This window comes from Protopterus annectens, chromosome 6.part0 (genome assembly GCF_019279795.1).
Source record: "Protopterus annectens isolate FY-2018-M chromosome 6.part0, PAN1.0, whole genome shotgun sequence".
NCBI lineage: Eukaryota > Metazoa > Chordata > Ceratodontiformes > Protopteridae > Protopterus > Protopterus annectens.
This window is the reverse complement of record NC_056737.1, coordinates 515707078-515726433: the sequence shown is the minus strand read 5'-3', so window position 1 is coordinate 515726433 and position 19356 is coordinate 515707078. Positions and strand designations below refer to the sequence as shown.

Sequence of the window (19356 nt, the reverse complement as noted above, 5' to 3'; positions counted from 1 at the left end):
CTCAAAAAGGGGCTGTACATCTCTAAAGAAGGGAAACCGATATTGCCATCTAATTTGTTTAGATATGTAGCTTTGTTGAGCCATGGGCAGTGCCATGTCTCAACAGGGGGGATGCTACAGCTGGTGAACCAAGTGTTCATGACATACGGATTCTTAAACTACTTTAAAAAATTTTGTTCGATGTGGCACGTTTGTAATAAACATCATGCACAAGGGGCGTTAAAGCCCAAGCAAGGGAGTTTCCCTATACCACCGTATCTGTTTTATACTATCTGTATGGATTTCATAGAATTGAACAAATGTGAAAATAAGAAGTATTGTCTTGTCATTGTAGATATGTTTTCCAGATGGGTGGAAGGCTTTCCGACTAAAAATCCAGATGCGGCAACCATGGCGAAAATTCTTGTTAAAGAAATCATTCCTAGATTCGGCATTCCGGAAAGGATCTACAGTGACAACGGCACACACTTTGTAAACCAGACCATACAACAGTTAAGTAAACATTTTGGTATTTCTTTAAAAAATCATTGTGCATACCACCCACAATCTGCAGGGCTAGTAGAGAGGCATAATGGGATTTTAAAGAGTAAGCTAAGGAAGTTAATAGTAGAAACGCAGAGGAATTGGGTGTACTGTCTGCCCCTGGCACTGTTGAGCATGAGAACTGTTCTGAATGCAAAAGGATTGACTCCTTTTAAAAAACTATTTGGAAGGGCTTATTATATACTTCAGTGGAAACCTCTCATGCCCGCAGTCCAGGAAGCCGACTGTACACTCGCAGAGTACATGAGAAATCTGTTAAATTCTAAACATCTGTTGCAGTCAAATTCTGTTTCAGATAAAGAACAAACCAGACCATCAGAGGTGGCAGTGATTCCAGGTACCTGGATCTGGGTGAAGACAATAAAGAAAAATGATTGGGCGTCACCAAAGTGGGAAGGTCCATATCAAGTGCTTCTGTCAACACCCACTGCAGTCAAGATAGCAGAGCGCGCCTCCTGGATCCACCTGACGCACTGCAAACTAGTCAAAAACTTTGAACTGGACAAAAATCTTGTCACATGCCAAGAGTAAAAATGATAAGAGTCCAAAAGAAACAGGAATGCAGAACAACCCTTTCCTCAGAAGTATTGCATAATCATCCTGTTTACTGTACTAGTGACAATAATCCTTTTGCTGTGGCCTTTCCTTTTCCCAGCCACACAAACTGAATTGAATAAACGTGAAGCGTTGCTCATAAACTGGCACCCAAACTTTAACACTTACCAGGCAATTAAATATGTGTATGCTGAGACTTTCAATGTTTCAAACTGCTGGATCTGCACAGCTTTGCTGACAGCATACGGGGGGTTATTAATGACTACGGTCCCCCTAGGGGTCAATGAGACATGGGAAAATTTGATTTATGATACCTCAACCATTACATCACAAGATAAAATAGCATTGCACTTGTCTGTTCCACAAAAGGGAACTGTGTGTTTTTATAAAAATGATACTGTTCAGGTGGGTTGGAGCAATTGCAATGTGACTGTTCCTTATAAATGTTACACTAAAGGTAACAATGCAGATTATTATTGTAATACAAACTATGATTAATTTCTTGGATTGATGCACAAAACACTTGATGAAGTAAAACACAATTCTGTTCTTTATAAACAACTGTCTATGATTGATAAAAAACTGTTTTATGCAGGGTGAGTGTATATTCACAGTAAGGTTACTACTAAAGTACAGGACTGTTATTTTGTGTGTGGCAGAAAGGCATACAAATGGTTACCTGAGAATTGGTCCGGCAGTTGTTTTTTGGGTTACCTGGTTCCGGCCATACGACACACTGCAGTTTTGCCTCGAGGAAAAATTTGAAATGTCCGGGAGGTCATCAAGAAACCTGTAAATCCAGTGGGACAAATCGATGCACGTTGGAAAAACCATCATTCTATAAGCAATGGACTGACACACATGGACTTGAGTGATACTGTTATATCGTGTGCAGGCATATTACCAGCATATGGAGCAACAAAATCGATCTGGGAGCTGAGAAAACTGTCTAAACTTCTCGAAGTAATGAGCAACGCAACTTTTTCCACTTTCGAATTGGTGACTGATGAACTGAATGCCATGAGAACTGCAGTGCTTCAAAACCGCATGGCTCTCGACTTCACCCTAGCGGTGAGAGGTGGTACTTGTGCTTTAATCCAGGAAGAGTGCTGTTCATTATTCCTGACCATAAACATGAGATAGGCAATCATCTTGAGGTAATTCAGCAAGTGTCGGCCATGACCAAATCAGGCCCAAACCCACTGACGGACTTTTTCCAGAAATGGTTTGGGGGGTGGGGTACCATCCTAATGAACATCCTGATTGTCGTTTGTGTAGGAATGCTCCTACTGGGAGTATGTGTTTGTTATGGCATCCCCTGCATGAAAAGACTGATTAAAGACTTTATAGACATGTCAGTTTCTGAAACCTTATATCAAAGTGCTGAGTTTGAAGAACTATTGAAAAACTGAAATGCTTTCATAAGTTTAAACTGAATGACTCTCTTAACTGCAAATCCTGAGTAGGAAGAGGTTAGGAGAAGAAAAAAAAAACTGTTTATGCTTATTTTGAAAGTAGAATAAAAGTATTAAAAGGAGGGAAATGTCAGAAAAATATGTATTAGAGTATGTATTAGTAATATGCTTAGTGCATTTAGAGCTTGAAAAGGGTTAACACATTTATTCTATTTTACACTGCATAAATCTGTACAAATTGCAGAAGCTTTCTGACCTTGTATTGTCATGAAATATGCGCAGCTAAAGACTTTGCTTATGCCTTGGAAATTTACTGAGAAGCAGATGATTTCTGCTTGTGTCAGGAAAATAATGAATAGAACAATACCACTTGTATAAATGTTATGAAACTTAGACAAGGAGTTTCGCTTGTGCTGTGAGAAAATACACAGCTGCAGAAGCTATAGATAATTAGAACAAAGACTGTTTGAAAAGATCAACTGCAATCAGCATTTGCTTGTGTCTGAGTTAGAAAAGTACCTTGAAATGTAACACATGCATTAGAACTACACAATAGAAGTTTGTAATGGGCTAGGGCCCACCAAGGCCAGGTTGTTTTTCTCAAAAGTTTCTCACAAATCTAGTCATGTCAGCAGAAAATCTGAGTAACATCTGCTGTAGAACAATACTGAAAGTTGTGTTTGATTACGTCAGCTATAGAAGGCCATGTCTTGTAAAACAGTATAAGAATAGCATACTTCCTGTTAGTAGTTAGGCAAAATCCTGTATTTGCATGTTTTTGTCTCCTTGCTGCAAGTTATTAAATGTGCCTTAACTGAACCTTACGTGTATTGGTCTTTGAAGTTTTTTCCTTTGACACCGTGACAATTCTTTAGACTGTTGAATGTAACAAAAAGCAGATTCCTCTGTGGAGTGCTGACATAAATCACTTGACTGAAACATTTTTTGACAATAGCTTCAAGGTTTTGAATCCAGATGCATTTCTCATCATTCTTAGTGCGATGTTGTATGTGCATGGTATATTTAATTCCCCACATATTACAATTTGCTGCAGTTATGATTTTTCAGGGAGATGTATTGATTTCTGCCCAAAAACTAGTATCTGAAGTGACATCCATCCTCACTACTGTCACAAATTTACCTAACCTTGTTCTTCTTGTCATGAGCCTGTTGCCCCTCTCCCAAGGCTCCTCTCCCTTATGTAATTTACTTCATGCTACACAGCATGTAATGTTAATAATGGCAACAGACCAAAAATGACCATTAATGTGCCATTAAAAAACTGCTAGGTGTATGTTTATCTCTTCTTGTATTCATCCCATCACTCCAATTCCTTTTTACACGTGTCTATCTGTCAGGTTGATGGATGGTGTCTGCAGACTGACTTGACTGTGCTGATGGATAATACTAACATGTTACCTTAAGTCAGTAGTTTATCACTGCTCATGTACTGTGGAATGTTTTAAAATCATCCATAAGATTCTGTTTGTGACATGTTCAGGTGATTATGGACGACTGTCCTTACTGTGACTAAGCATACTGTGCACACTTCTCAGGATACATGGTCATACACAGATTGTTGGCATGTCTGCTGAGTCATACTAATCATTTCAAAACATGTACCACGCCTTACCATTTGTAGAAAGGTGTGCACACAATTAAATTGTGATTTGTAGTGAGGCCTGCAAAGCAACTAATAGTTGTACTACTGTATAGAGTAGGCAATAATGATAAAAGTTGTGGAAGACACATACTTTAAAGTAGTCATTATTGTTCACATTTGCAGTACATTTACTTAGCTAAAGCCATCTTGACACCATCTGTAAAAAAAAGTGAATAATCTGGATCTGAACCCTGTGTTATATGTACACTGACCAGAAGCTTACTGCTGCTACACCTGTTGCCACAGGGAAAGCTAGGCAGCAGGTGAATGTTTTGTACCCAGTACTGCCCATAGTGCTTATGGTCACACATCAACATTTAGACTGTTTGCAAGAAGGAAGGGAAACCAATACAAATATTATTATTTTCAAATTTATGCAGAGAACTGCATTTGCTTGTCGCTTAAATCCTTGCAAATGGGGAAAACAATAGCAACAGTTCTTAATGTCATAAAAGTTAGTCACATTTCCAATATGAACTACAATATAAACAGCATAGTATCTGTCAGCTATTTCTCACATAATTTATATTCCTAATTCTTAAGTTCAAGTTGTATTTATAAAACGGGAATCTCGCTAAAACACTTTGCCATCATTTGCAAAAATGAGTTTCTCAGAGATGCACTGCTGAAACAGGCATTTGAAGTGTCTTAATATTGTTATTGCCCAGTTATCCTCCATCTTATCAAAAGGCATTGTTAAACACAACAAAATGGAAGAGACATTTTTCATTGAAGACATACTTACTCAGACTCGTGTGTGCCCTGCAGCAATGCACTTGCAGATTGGTCCAGTCTGAAATATACTACAGAAATAAAGAGCACAACTGCATTGTTACATTTGTTATGGGTTTATACTGACACTGGCCTGTGGTCTTCACTGATCAAAACACATTGATATTGTCAGAAAATCTAGTACTGTCGACATCAGTTCATCAGAATATGAAGACACGTACATCCACACTTGCAGTCCTGCTGTCTCCAAAGTGTGTGTGTGTGTGTGTGTGTGTGTGTGTGTGTGTGTGTGTGTGTGTGTGTGTGTATGCACGCGTGTGCGCATGAGAAACAGGTACATGTATATCTCACTTCTGTAGCATGCATTCATTACAGCTTATCACCTATGTTACCAAGATGTCTTTTAAAGTATTTTTGCACATTGCAATCACAAAAGGAAATCTTAAGTCCAGCCTTTGCACATAAATCTCATAACTGTATATGTTACCTGCAACATTATGATGATGCCATCCTCTATAAGACCACTATGACAATTAAAATATCAGACTTCTGTGATAGTGCGAATGTTAAGTACTGCATTCTGCAGCTTAACTATCTATTTAGGTAGGGGGTTGAATTGCAAAACAGTCAACGTTTGTGTGTGCCTGTATGTCTAACTTTGTATGCATATTCAGAAGAGCATGAGTCTGTAGCCTATTTTAGTCACTCGAGTCTCCTTGAGAAACAAATTTCACAGTAGTACATGACTACACAGCAGTTTCATACAGCACTCCCAACATCTTCTCTTCATACACTGTTGCTGTCATCTGCTATAAAGTGTTCTCTGACAATATGAAAGTCAGACTTATGCTATGGTACTAGAGTTAAGTACTGTATTCTCTATCTTGTGTAACTAGGTAGGTAGGGGTTCAAATCTCATTGCAATCAACTTTTGTGTGCACGTGCATGTGTGTGTGTGTGTGTGTGTGTGTGTGTTCATTTGACTTTTATTCTGGAGATTATTTCTGAACAGCATATGAGACACTCCTACCAACATCTTCTTCTCACCCTACACTGATGATGTCATTTGCTATAAAATGCTCTTGACAATATGGAAGTTAGACTTGTGCTGTGGCACTATCATTATACACTGTTCTCTAGCTTGTGTAACTAGGTAAATAGAGGCCTTATCTCACTGAATTCAACTTGCTTGTGTTCTCTTAACTCTCATTCTGGAAACCATTTTTGAACTTTTTTGAATGGCATGTGCATCACGCCTACCAGCATCTTCTTCTCACCATACATTGATGATGTCATCTGCTATAAAGTGTTATCTGGCAATAGGAAAGTCAAACTTGTGCTGTGGCACTAGCATTAAGTGCACTGTTCTCTAGCTAGTGTAAATAGCTAGATAGGGGTTCTAATCTCACAGCAGTCATTGTGTGTGTTTGTGTGTGTTCATTCAACTATAAGTCAGGAGACCATTTTAGAATGACATGTGCAACATTCCTACCAGCATCTTCTTTTCACATACACTGGTGATGTCATCTGTTACAAAGTGTTCTCTGACAACATGAAAAACAGACTTGTGCCATGTGACTAGTATAACTAGATTGGTAGGAGTTCTAATCTCACAGCAGTCAACTGGAATGTGTGTGTGTGTTCATTCAACTATCAGCCTGGAAACAAGTTTGGAATGGCATGTGAGAACACAGCTATGTCACGCTCTCCTACCAACATTTACTTCTCAAAAAAACAATGATGATGCGATCCCCTATAAAGTGCATTCTGACAATACTGCCGTCAGATTTCTGTGCTGGCACAAGCATTAACTTCTGTGTTCTGTAGCTTGTGTAGTTAGATAGTTTCTGGTTCTAATATCCCAGCAGACAATTTGTGTGTGCATTCATTCAAATATGTGTGTGGAGGCAATTTTACACTGAGATATGACTCTACATCTTTGTCACACATTCCTCCCAGCATTTTCTTCTCAGCATGCAATGATGCTGTCATCCTCTATAAAGTGCACTATGACAATGTAAAGTTAGCCATCTATGGTGGTGCTAATAATGTTCCATTGTATAGAATCCAGTTTTTATACCTACATGGGCTTATTTTTCTAGTCAGTATATGATCTTTTGAATCTCTTTTCATTTGACTCCCACTCAGGAGAACCTTTAACATAACCCCATGAATCCAACATCCCTTTTTTCCTCAGCTCACATAACATCCTTTCTGCAGAACACTGGAAGATGTCATCATCTCAAAGATGTTTACACATATTGTAAAGTACAGCCCTTCCATGACCTTCTGCAAGCCATCTGCAAATGACTGGATGTGTCATTACTGATTCTGTCATGTGGTGGTGTTGGTGCATATGTCACATATGAACAGAAGCAGTATGTAATGCAGTCAAACACATAGACACACATGCATGTACCCATACTATTTTCCATCATATAGATGTAGCAATTTTTAATTAAAGGCTATAGTAATGGCTATGATTTTAGGTGATTTTGGCCAGTCGCTTAGTAATGTCTTGTAACTCTATGAAGATTGCACATGTTAATGTTGTTGTCTTCCTGATCTGGTGTGTTGAGGTGTGGATGTACAGAAGCCCTACAACAGTGTATTCCAATCTGTGATTTGAGGTACTCTATTGATGGTCACTGCTGCCATTTGATTACATGTTCCTTCCACAACAGCTGTAGTAATATGCCTCCTGAGGACTGCTGCCATGGGATGATGCTTTGTATGTTGTTACCTTAGTAAGGTATGCATTCTTATAGTGGAGTATATTAACATTATACACATTTCTCATTCAGCCATCTCATTGACACTTGCAGTATATGTGCATGTGTATACCTACCATCATGGAATGCTATGTGACATACAGCAATATTACATCATACTAATTACATGGGCACATATGCTATGTTTCATCCACATATTGTAATGCTGGTATATATATATATATATATATATATATATATATATATATATATATATATATATATATATAAACATATAATCAGTTCAGATCCATTTGCAACTTTGGAAATTCATTGTATGCACAATTGTGTTGCTGTTCACAAATTATTCAGGTGTTGCATTGTGTGACTCTCAGCATTTGTGTCATAAACCTTTCTGCATGAACCACAGCCACCTCATATGTAATGTGCCCATATATGGTATCAGATCCCTCACACCCACCTTTCTATTGATAAACATATATGCATATGATGTGTATGTTATGTAATGACGTGAAGAGCTGTCTGACTGTCTTAACAGTTCCACTGTGTGTCATGTGATGCATATCCAAGGTTGTATTTGGAGGTGTTATCACAAATATTTTTTTAATTAAGTACAAAATCTTAAGGGGAATACACAGCTATGCACACAGATGGTTGTGGATGACACCACCAGTACTCAGCCGGAGGCAAAAGACATCCTGCTAGGTGACAGATTAGGATCCAACGTCACCTCCCTGTCCCCACTGGTCATCAACAAAAGTATACATACAAACATTACTCAGCATATTTTTTCAAGAAAGCAGCTCATGTATGCACTCTCTAAGGCTGAAAACATGGCATAAATGAGCCTTGACAACATCCCAGGTTGCCTTATCAATAAATTAAAACATGGCTGGCAGACACAGTTGTATCCCTACTAAACCACAGCCTCCAGACAGGCTATTTTCTGGCAGAATGGTGGACAACAGTCATCTGTCTGAACAAGGGAGAGCATCACCCGACACAGAGAATTATAGACCAATAAGTCTGACTAGCCTTATCTGTAAGCCAGTGAAAACAATCTTCATGGACCTTATCCACAAGATCATAGGTAATCTGCCAGCTGTGTAACCAACCCATTTTTGATTTGTTAAGGCTAGATCATATCTATTAATTCTGGCAGACTTCTTCAAGAAAATCACCAAGGCCATGGATGGTGGAAAGAATTTGCATCCCACATAACTTGACCTGGACAAAGTATTTGACACAATTTTACGATCCAGTATTACAGAGAAACTGTCTCAACTGGCCATAAACTATTATGTCACCAAGTGGGTAGCCCAATGGATCACCATCAGGACACATACTGTCAGTGTTTGAAGTCACGTGTAGCAAGAAGCCAGTGGCCAGTGCAGTACCACAGGGCTCTGTACTAGGCCCTTTCCTCCTTGGTACTTAATTCACAGAAGTCAAGGCAAGGCAAATTTAGATGGCCTTTGTCCAACCAACTTTGCAGATGACTGCAAATTGTGGACAATCCTTGAATCCAGTAACAGTATTAATATACTGCAGAAAATATTAACACATGCAAATGAATGATGCCGGTGTCATGGAGACATACTAAATTTCCAAAACAACATAATTAGTTCCTTTTGTGAAGCAAATACCCAAGCTAATTGCAATATAAACAGCACATCCCAATGAGTAGACCAAGTGGTATGTGATCTGTGTACTCGGGTAGATAGTAATTGCAAGTTCACCCACCATGTGTCCACAGTAGTGACAAATGCCTTCTATGTGGCACAACTCATAAATATGGGCATATTATCCACCTCAAAGCATATTATAATTCCATTGTACTTGGCCCTCATTACAACAGTAATTGAGAACAATGAACCCATTTGCATGTAACTCCACACACAGCTGCAGCAACACCAAAGATTTTGCACAAGGTGTAAAAGACAAGTCCTACATGGAAAGATTGAAACCCATATCACTGTATTCTGTCCCCTACAGACTGCTTAGGGTCGATTTGTGTCTGGCGTGTAGGGCAGTCTACAAATTGGCCCTGATGGAAATGATATGCATTGGTAAAGCAAACTGAAAGAGGTTCACTTGTTCCAAGGATGTTAACTTAACCTCTGACATAGTAAATCATGTTGGAGAGAGAGAAATGTCTCTCAGACACTACCCCTTCTTTGGATAAAGTTTTCCATTCACATAAAGAAATGACCTTTCCTGACCCTGTTCAGCTGTGAACTGCATCAATGGATGGTTAATGGTGATTGTACTCCTGGTGTTGTGCCCATGTTCCTCATGGATAGAGGCAGTTGGACTTAGCACAGCATAGGCTCATAACTGTGTGAACTTTGTTCACATAGCTATTTAAAATCAAGAAACTCCTGTTAAATATGGCTAGGCTTTTAGGTCATCATGAAACATTAGCCTAGTACTTACCTATGAAGCTATGAACTCTAGTTGTATCTTAGGTACAGCCATAGTGTGACTGTACAGCATCACTGACATAACAGTACATCACATTAATATTACCACTTGATAGTTAGCATGAATACATATGCATGCATGCCAGGATTTCATGCCAGTGTAACTTTTCCACTAGCAATGTCAGGGGGAGAGTGAAGGTGTGGCACATGTCTTGAGGTTTGGCATGTGCCTATAAAGTGTGCTCCATGCATTGTTTGGTATGTGAACAAAATATCACAGTGACAGATTTCTTGCTCATTGATGCTAAACTTTGCACTGCTGTTGTTTCTATGCACATGGACATAGTTGATGCATTGCCATCGTGCTGTACCATTCATTATAACACACCAGTTCTTAATTCACACATCAGTTGCAGATGCTGCAGACAATGTCTATTGCTACTGCATGTGGCAGATGCATGCAATACGCAGCTGTGTATAGGGAAATTACTCATAATAGTGTGTTGTTTCTAAGTGTTGTTATCCATATGGTCGATACCTGTGTCAGCCAGGGATGCTTTAGTCAAGTGTTTTACGTTTGGCACAGTAAGCTTGCGCACATCTTGTCACCCATACAGAACAATTCTCTGTTATGCATGCCTATTAGGAATTGACATTGCAGATTTCCCTTCAAGGTGTTGTATGAGATGCATGTGTGATACATCTTTCTGTGCTGAACCCAGTAAAAACAGAGATCATTCACAACACTAATGGCATGGGTTTGATTCTTGCATGTGTGGATCGTGACTTATGTGTCATGCAAACCTCTCAAATGGCTATGACTGCCCCTGGATTCAACTCCAGGTTTAACACTGTCCCACTTAACCCTTCCAAAAACAGCTTATTTTTGGAAAAGGGGAGGTGAATTTCCCTTATAGAATACTGGCAATTGCTATAGTTGTACATGTCTGTTCCTGCAAAACATGTACGATATCTTAAACTCACATATTCTGGCAGTGTCACAGATTAATGTTGTTAATATTTTTAAAATGTTTCTGATTGTGCCTGCTTCTGACAGCAGTTGTCAGAGAGTTTGTTGCTGTGTCTCCATGATGGGCTGTAAGGTTTGCTGATATTTCAGTCATATTTTAAGCAAGTCATCTTGAAGATCTTTACAACATACACATACCCCTAATGTATATACCATCCTTGCTAAATGTTCTCTCCAGTGAGAATGTCAGTGATGTTTAGATCACAACTATTCAACTCCATTGCCATGTAACCTTGTGCGACAGACACATGAATAATATCACGTGTGGTAATATACACATACTTGCACAGGAGGTGTAAACAGCAGTATGTACTGTACTATCTACATATGTGCTTTATGTCATGCTACTGACTTGTCTTGGAAGTGCATATACTTTGACATATCCTATCTTGGGTCTTTCCTGTCATTCATGTCTGTGGCCATTTTAATCAACACACTTTCCCTGCCTAGTGTATTTATGTTGCATTGTATTTGCCCTTGCTGATCACCTCAACATCTATTATTTCAGTCTATAAATACTTTTTGTAGTGTAAATTGCACTGAGTACACTTTTCTATAATGTGTTAATACTGCAGTTATTGCAGTATTTTCACCCTTGGTAGTCATTGTGGGTGTCTGCGCAATTTCGCAGAGCAGGTTTGCCCATAGACAAACTTGTATGCATGTTTTTTCTGCATTCATGCTGCTTTGCATGGTTTCCCGTTCAGCAACACTGTTCCTGGCTGTGGTATGATGCTTGTATTTGTGTAAGCTCGATGTGCTGCATGCATATGCAGTTAGTGTTGCTGCTTATCATGCTAACACATACGTTTTGTATAGGCTTTGTGCAAATTCTACATGGAGTTTATTGAATCCCCAGGTACATTGCAGAAACATAGTGATATCAATAAAGTATTGGAATATTCAAACCAGCTAGTCTATTCTCACAAAATGCATCTAGCAAATTAGGACTAATTAAATGAGATAATTAAATTAATTAAATGCACACATTTTACTGCTGAAATCAAAGTAGGATCATGCTTCCTCATTACTTCACTTAATTTCTGAATGTCTTTACCCTTTATTAATGTGTATTATCTGTCTGAATCCATTCTATGTACAAAACCTCTTGCATAACCAAGATACTCTGAGATACATTATACCAAGTCATACAGATTTTTCACACATTTCATAAGCAGCTGGTTTTAACACCCCTTAGAGCCTTTCCTTCACTGGAAACCACTCTGCCTCACCTCTGCCAGAACATTCCACATACTGCACACATAGCCTGAACCAGCAATGCTGCCAAAGTTCCTCTGGTTAAATGTGAAGCAAACTGCCTGTTCAAGTTTATCTGATATGAGTCTCCTGTTTTACCTGTTATATATCTTGTCTTCTTTATCCTATACAACTCCATTCCATCCTCTTTCAAGAACTGCTGGACTTCTGGACCCTTCATGCTACTACCTAGGGCTGTCCCCTTGCAACTAAGGTTACCTGCTACTTAGACCTGCTGGAGGAGGGGAAAGCTTGGTCAATGTGGTCTGTTTCCAAACTGCCCTTGCAGAGTTTGTATCATTCATGACCTCCACCACTTTAAATTTGTTACTCAAGTACATGACTCTGAGCACTGCAATTTTAGAAAAGATATATTACAGTGTAAGCTAAAAATCTGAACTAGATCAGACAGGTGGTGCTTAACAGCTGAAATATCTATTAAATGTAAAAATTAACTGAGCATTCACTTGAATATTCAGGTACAAAAGTCATGCAAGTAGCAAAGACAACTTAATCAGTCATCATCATCATCATTAACCCCCCTTTTCCCCATTATCTACACAGTGTTGGGGTGTCATGTCACTTGTTTCCATCTATCTCTGTTCAGTGCCACTCTCCTACTTTCTTCAACAGTCATGCTTGACCTTCACAGGTCTTCTCTCACACAGTCCATCCATCTCTTTGCTGGATGTCCTTGGTTCCTTTTGCCTTCATCCTGTGTGTCCCAAATCTTCTTCACCAGATTGTCTTCTGCTTTCCTGTACATGTGTCTGAGCCACCGTAATCTGTTCTCTTTGACCTTTTCTACAAGTGGAGCTACTTTGGCTTCTGCTGTTATATCCTCATTCCTTCGTCTGTCCCACAGTGTACATTCTACCACCCCTCTCAGGCACTTCACCCCTATCACCTCTAGCTTCCTCAGCTGCTCTGCCTTTACTGCCCAGGTTTCTGTACCATACAGTAGTACTGGTCACACCACTGTTAGGTGCATCTTATTTTTAAGATTCTTTGGTATTCTTCTGCCATACACTATCTGACACTCTATGCCAATTGAATGCAGCCCCTCTGATTCAAGCTTTGACCTCCTCATTCAAACTTCCCTTCTCCTCAACCACCTCTCCCAGATACTTGAAGCTGTTAACCTGTTCCACTGTTTTCCTTTCTATCTCAGTTCTCAGCTTCCTCTGATTTCCCCTTTTGCTACCATTATAGCTGTCTTATCTGTACTCACGTTCATCCCATGTGCCTTCAGTTTTGCATTCCATTCCCCCTATCCTTTGCTGAAGTTCTTGCTAAGAGTCTGCCTGTAATTCCACATCGTCTGCGTACAGCAAATTTGTTGATATGTTTCTTCCGACCTGTTTGCTAATGTAATCCATCACTAGTATGAATGACAGTGGGCTCAGAGATGAACCCTGATGTGCACCCATTCCTACTGGGAACCCCTCTGTAAGACCAAATACTGTTCGTACTTAAGTCATTGGGTCCTTGATCATAGCCTGCACTAATTCTACAGATATTAGTGGGACATTGAACCACCATAGGACTTCCCAAATCAGCTTTCTTGGTACCTTGTTATATGCCTTCTCTGAGTCTAGGGATGCCCACTCGGACTCTTTCCTCATTGATACCATCTTCTCAAGTATCTGTCTCACTGCAAATATCAAGTCTGTTGTGCTGCATCGTGATCTGATTCCAAACTGCTCATTTCTTACTTTCTACTACACTGTGTATTCGTTTATCAATCAATGTTAAGTTAATCAATATGAACAGCAAAATAGCAGCTGTCAAATTCCATCGCTAACCACGTGTTTATTTCCTTGTGCTGCTTTCTAGTAAGGAAGAAGTCCTTTGATGGGAGAACTCCTGTGTGAAGATTTTTTTCTTGTATACCTGGAAGCTTCAAGCCCATACATAAAAGAGTAGTTAAAAGGGAAATTTGAGAGCTTGTGTTTTGCTCTTTTCATGTGTTAAATCCCTTGCTAACTTGTGGCTTAATAATCCGCTTTATATTGCTTAACTGTTATATTTTCAGTGGTCATTTTAACTGTTTACGGACACTACTATGATTAGTGTGACATGAAATCCATGTAATATGCTAAAAAGTATTAAATGTTGTGATGGTGTTTCCTGACTTCTTTACTATGCAGTATTCAGTGGGGCTTTTGATATGTGCTAGATATCTCTTAGATGTATTCTGGTACAGCTTGTCTTAAAAATTACATGCTGTGCATACTGCATACTGTTTTGGTCAGTAACTCTATTTTGCCGGTCCTGTATTTTAGCTTTTATCTTTTCCTTTCATTTGATGAAAGTTGCATCCTGTTCCATTCCACTCTTTCCCTTATTAGCTTTGTCCTTAGGACATTGTGTCTTTTGAACTGTAATAAGGAGGTGTGTGTGTGTGTGTGTGTGTGTGTGTGTGTGTGTGTGTGTGTGTGTGTGTGTGTGTGTGTGTGTGTTTGTGCGTATGAGCATGTGTATGTGTTTCTGTGCATGTGTATACACTTGAGCATTTAGTACTCACTTGCTCAAAGTTGAACCAGTTATGCTGGTGACACTTGTTCCTATACTGATCTGAAGAGTGCTATTACGAAGACACTGGAAATTTTTTAGGCCAGGTCAAAGCATGGAGTAGAGTTAATTGCTGGCCTTGTGAAGTAAAAAGCACGTCTTTTTGCTTTCAGTACCATTTAGGCTGCTTTCTCAAGACACTCGACAGTCAGCAGTGTTCTACCTACGGATGGTTTTGGAACAGCTTGAGGGAATTGTTAGCCCACCATGGTATAATGAAACAATGGGTAGAAATCTCAACAGTTCTCCAGCAACAGAAGTAAGGAAATCACCTCAGGTAAGTACACTAAGTGCCATTTTAATAATTGTGAGTGCATTTTAATAGGTACTTTGTTTCTTGAGAACAAAGAATAAATCAGTGATTTTATTCATTGGTTATCACGCTGATAAAAGCAAAGTGAAAACATAAGATTAATGCAGAATAATATTTTTCATGGGCAGTAGCAGTTATAAGATAAGATTTATGAACTGTTTACAATGAAAATTTTCAAATTCCCCAAAACAAACTTATTTATGGTTTGTCTCTTCCTGTTTATTATGATAGCTGCGGAATTAAACTACTCTGCCATTGTTTTATAAGATCATTAAAGAGACATGCCTATGGCATTATCATGCAGAAACAAAATGTTGAATACGTTGAACCTAAGCAGGATGTTTATACTGAATTCTCAAAGTGTTACTTTCTAGTGGTGGTTGTGAAATTTGAAAAAGAACATTATACACTTTTGAATCCTCCTGTTTTGAAAAGTGTACAAAACAAAGTAATGACATTGTCAATAATTAACAGAAAACTATTGAAGCACAAGGCAATATTGAGAGACAAAGTTCCAAATGCAAATGAAGAGATCAAGGGTAAGAAACATACAAAACAAAGATACTGATGTATGATTCAGAAATACTGTGCACAAACTGATATGTTGGCCAAGATCATGCTCGGTTTTGTGCAGATGCATAGTAAGGAAAACAATGTGCATCAAAAAAAGGAATTGTATACAGCATGCAGTTGCATAAACATGTTCACATGTTGGACTGTATGCAATTTATTTATATGGCAGACACATCTCACTTTGGATTATGTAGCCCAGGTGGGTAAGACTTTAGCCCTGAGCAGCCTCCTACCATCACCCAGAATGATACCACAGTACAAGCAGAAACTGGTTGATTTCAACAATTGGCTAAGTTTCTGGTGTCATTCTAAGGGGATCCAGTATCTGTCTGCCTGGGATGACATGACTGACAGACCTCGATGCTTTGCCAGAGATGGACTGCATCTGTCACCCCTGGGCTTCCGGATGCTGGCCAAGGCTCTTACCACCCCTATAGTGCCTTTTTTAGGCAGTGTTACAAAGAACAAATTACCACCGTAACAGCTACAAACAAATGCAATCTGAGGGTCATGCTGCTCAACGCTAGAAGTCTAAATCTCAAAATGCACTCGCTCGAAGCACTCTTTAAAAATGGAGAACATTGACATTTGTGCTGTAACAGAGACCTGGTTCAAGGCAGCAGAAAGTACCTCTGCACTACTAGGCTATAACTCATTCCACACCTTTCAGCTCCAGAACTTGGACCGAAGCTTCAGTGGTGGTGGTGTTTCCATATTCATAAAGGATGTGCACATCTCCAGACTGTTAGCCCAACATAAATCATCAGAGGTACTTCAGGTGCAGCTAACATTGGGTAAGACAGCGATTCAGGTCATAGCCTGCTATAGGTCTCCAACCATGTTCCAAGACTCACACTCCACATTCCTAAGCACCCAGGAGAATATTAGGGTCCAACCTAACACTCTCATACTGGCTGACTTCAACTACCCCTCCATTAACTGGGAAAACTGCTCATGTACCAATACACTTGCCCACAGTTTCCTGGAATTCATTAATTCCAATGCCCTGGACCAGCTCGTTCTTACCTCCACTAGAGGTAGCACCATCCTTGACCTGGTCATTACTAACATGAGTGACCATTGCTCTACACCATTAGTCAACTCCTCTCTGGTTAGATTGGACCACAAACTAATTACCTTGGAAATCCCCATCCCTCCCACCTGCCCCGCAAAGGTAACCACCTTGAAAAACTTTTCCAAAGCTAACTTTGGGCTCCTAAAAACAGTGGTGGCTAACTTCACGGCACCCATGCAAATGGAGAATAGTTGCATGACCGCTGAATCATACACCAGTGCATTGTACGAACATGTACACAGATGCATGGATCTTGCCTTACCCAATAGAACCAAGACGCGCTCCTCCCAAAAAAAACGAAACCAATCTGGTGGTCCCCTGACATAAACAAACTCTACAACAGAAGGAGTAAACTGATGCAGAATAAGGTGAAATCCCAAGATGGGAAAGACTCCCTTATCAGCCTCAACAAAACATTGAGATCCCTCATCAAATCCTGTAAAGCTACCAATGAAAACAGAATTGCAGCAGATAGTAAAGACAACCACAAGGCCTTCTATATTTATGTAAAGAATCTCTATGGCAATACCCAGATTTGCTCTGAGCTACTGCATAATAGTATCTGCTTTACCGAGCCAACAGATATTGCCAATATACTGGCCAACAGATTCAGTCCCAACTTTACCCCTCTCTCCCCCACCAAAAGGACCAATCACAATGCCATTCGATTGCCAGGCACCAGTATTACTGCTGCACAGATTAAAACAGCTCTGTCCAAGGCCAAGAATACAGCTTCTATGGGACCTGACAATATCCCTGGCTCTGTTCTACATGAATTTCAGAGTGAACTGGCACTGCACCTGTGTGCCCTCTTCAATCACAGCCTCACCTCAGGCTTTGTCCCTATTAAATGGCTCATTGCTACAGTCATCCATCTCCACAAAGGTGGAGCAACTACAGACCCTGGGAACTATTGCCTCATTAGCCTGATGAGTCTGATATGCAAAGCTATGGAACGCATCATCATGGACCTAATAAACAAGAATATAGGGAATCTCCAAACTCTGGATCACACACAATTTGGTTTTGCGAAGGGTAGATCATGCCTGCTCAACCTGGTCAACTTCTTTGAGTCAGTCACCAGAGCTGTGGATGATGGCAAGGTGGTTCATACAGCCTACCTTGATCTGGCCAAAGCCTTTGATACCATTCCCCACTCAGGAATTATAGAAAACCTCACTAAGCTAGGCATCAACCCCTATATCACTAGGTGGGTTGCAAACTGACTCACAGATAGAACCCACAGTGTAAAAGTAGCTGACCAGTTATGAGTGGAGTCCCACAAGGTTCGGCCCTGGGTCCTCTCCTGTTTGGTATATACTTCTCTGAAGTCCAGGCCAACACAAAGGGACTCTGGCTGACAAAGGTTGCAGACGATTGCAAGTTGGGAGCTATTATTAACTCCCTAAGTGATGTTGACATCCTACAGAAAGGCCTCACTGAGACCAGTGACTGGTGTCAGAACCATGGCCTTAAGCTCAATGTTAAAAAATGTCGTCATCCCCTTTGGGGAAAAACCCAGTTTCTTTGAATTACCACATAAATAGTAGTCCACTGAACACAGAAGGCATTATAAGAGATCTGGGAACACAGGTTGACAGTAACCTCTCTTTTGACCACCACATTGCCACTGTGGTCAGAAAGTCCTTCTATGTGGCACATCTCATTAATAAGGGTTTTGCATCCAGGAAGAAAGAGGTCATTGTCTCCCTCTACTCTTCCCTCATTAGGCCAGTCATCGAGTACAATGCCCCATTTGGAATGTACCTCACTAGACACTTGCAACAACTGGAGAAGCTGTAAAAGTACCTAACAAAAAGGATCCTAGGCCATGAACACTTGTCCTATATGGACAGACTCAAAAAACTCCAACTATTCTCTGTTTCATATCGCCTACTTAGAAGCGATCTCTGCTTGACTTACAAAGCCATGTCTGACCCGGCTCTGTTAGAAATGCTACATCTAAAGAAATCCCAATCCCTCCGCACCACACGCTCCAGAGACCTCAACCTCATTACCACAATCAACAGAACAAGCTGGAGGGACAGGTTCATAACCCAAAGACTACCCATGTTATGGAATAGACTTCCCATACATATCAAACAGAGCACCTCACTGGCCCTCTTCAAGAAAAATCTTGAAGAGTGGATGGGAAATAGAAAATTCACCACGGGGATCACTCTAGTAGCTCTACTCAACAGAGGCACTGGGAACTAAGGTTAGGTGGCACGATGCCAGGGTAATCCAATGGGCTAGGCTTGTAAAGGCTCCAGGACCATTAGCCTGGTACAGACCTATGAACCTATGATCCTTCCAGCAGATCTACAAAATACAGAAGACATACAACTGGTCAGAAACATTCAACAGGAGTGCCCTTTACAGTCGACACACCCCCTTGTAATACATATAATACAGCGAAGGATCATGGTGTAACTAAACTTTGTGTTGCAGAAATTCACTGTAAGTCCACT

The 19356-nt window shown here is 40.0% G+C and overlaps 1 protein-coding gene across 1 annotated transcript in view; it reads left to right on the top strand.

Annotated features, from left to right (window-relative positions):
• Positions 1 to 19356, top strand: part of LOC122804404 — a 481872-nt gene that overhangs the window by 237915 nt on the left and 224601 nt on the right. The window contains exon 3 of the mRNA XM_044074234.1: positions 15038 to 15201. Within this exon, the coding sequence (XP_043930169.1) occupies positions 15038 to 15201 (164 nt within the window). The remainder of the gene's footprint in view (positions 1 to 15037; positions 15202 to 19356) is intronic.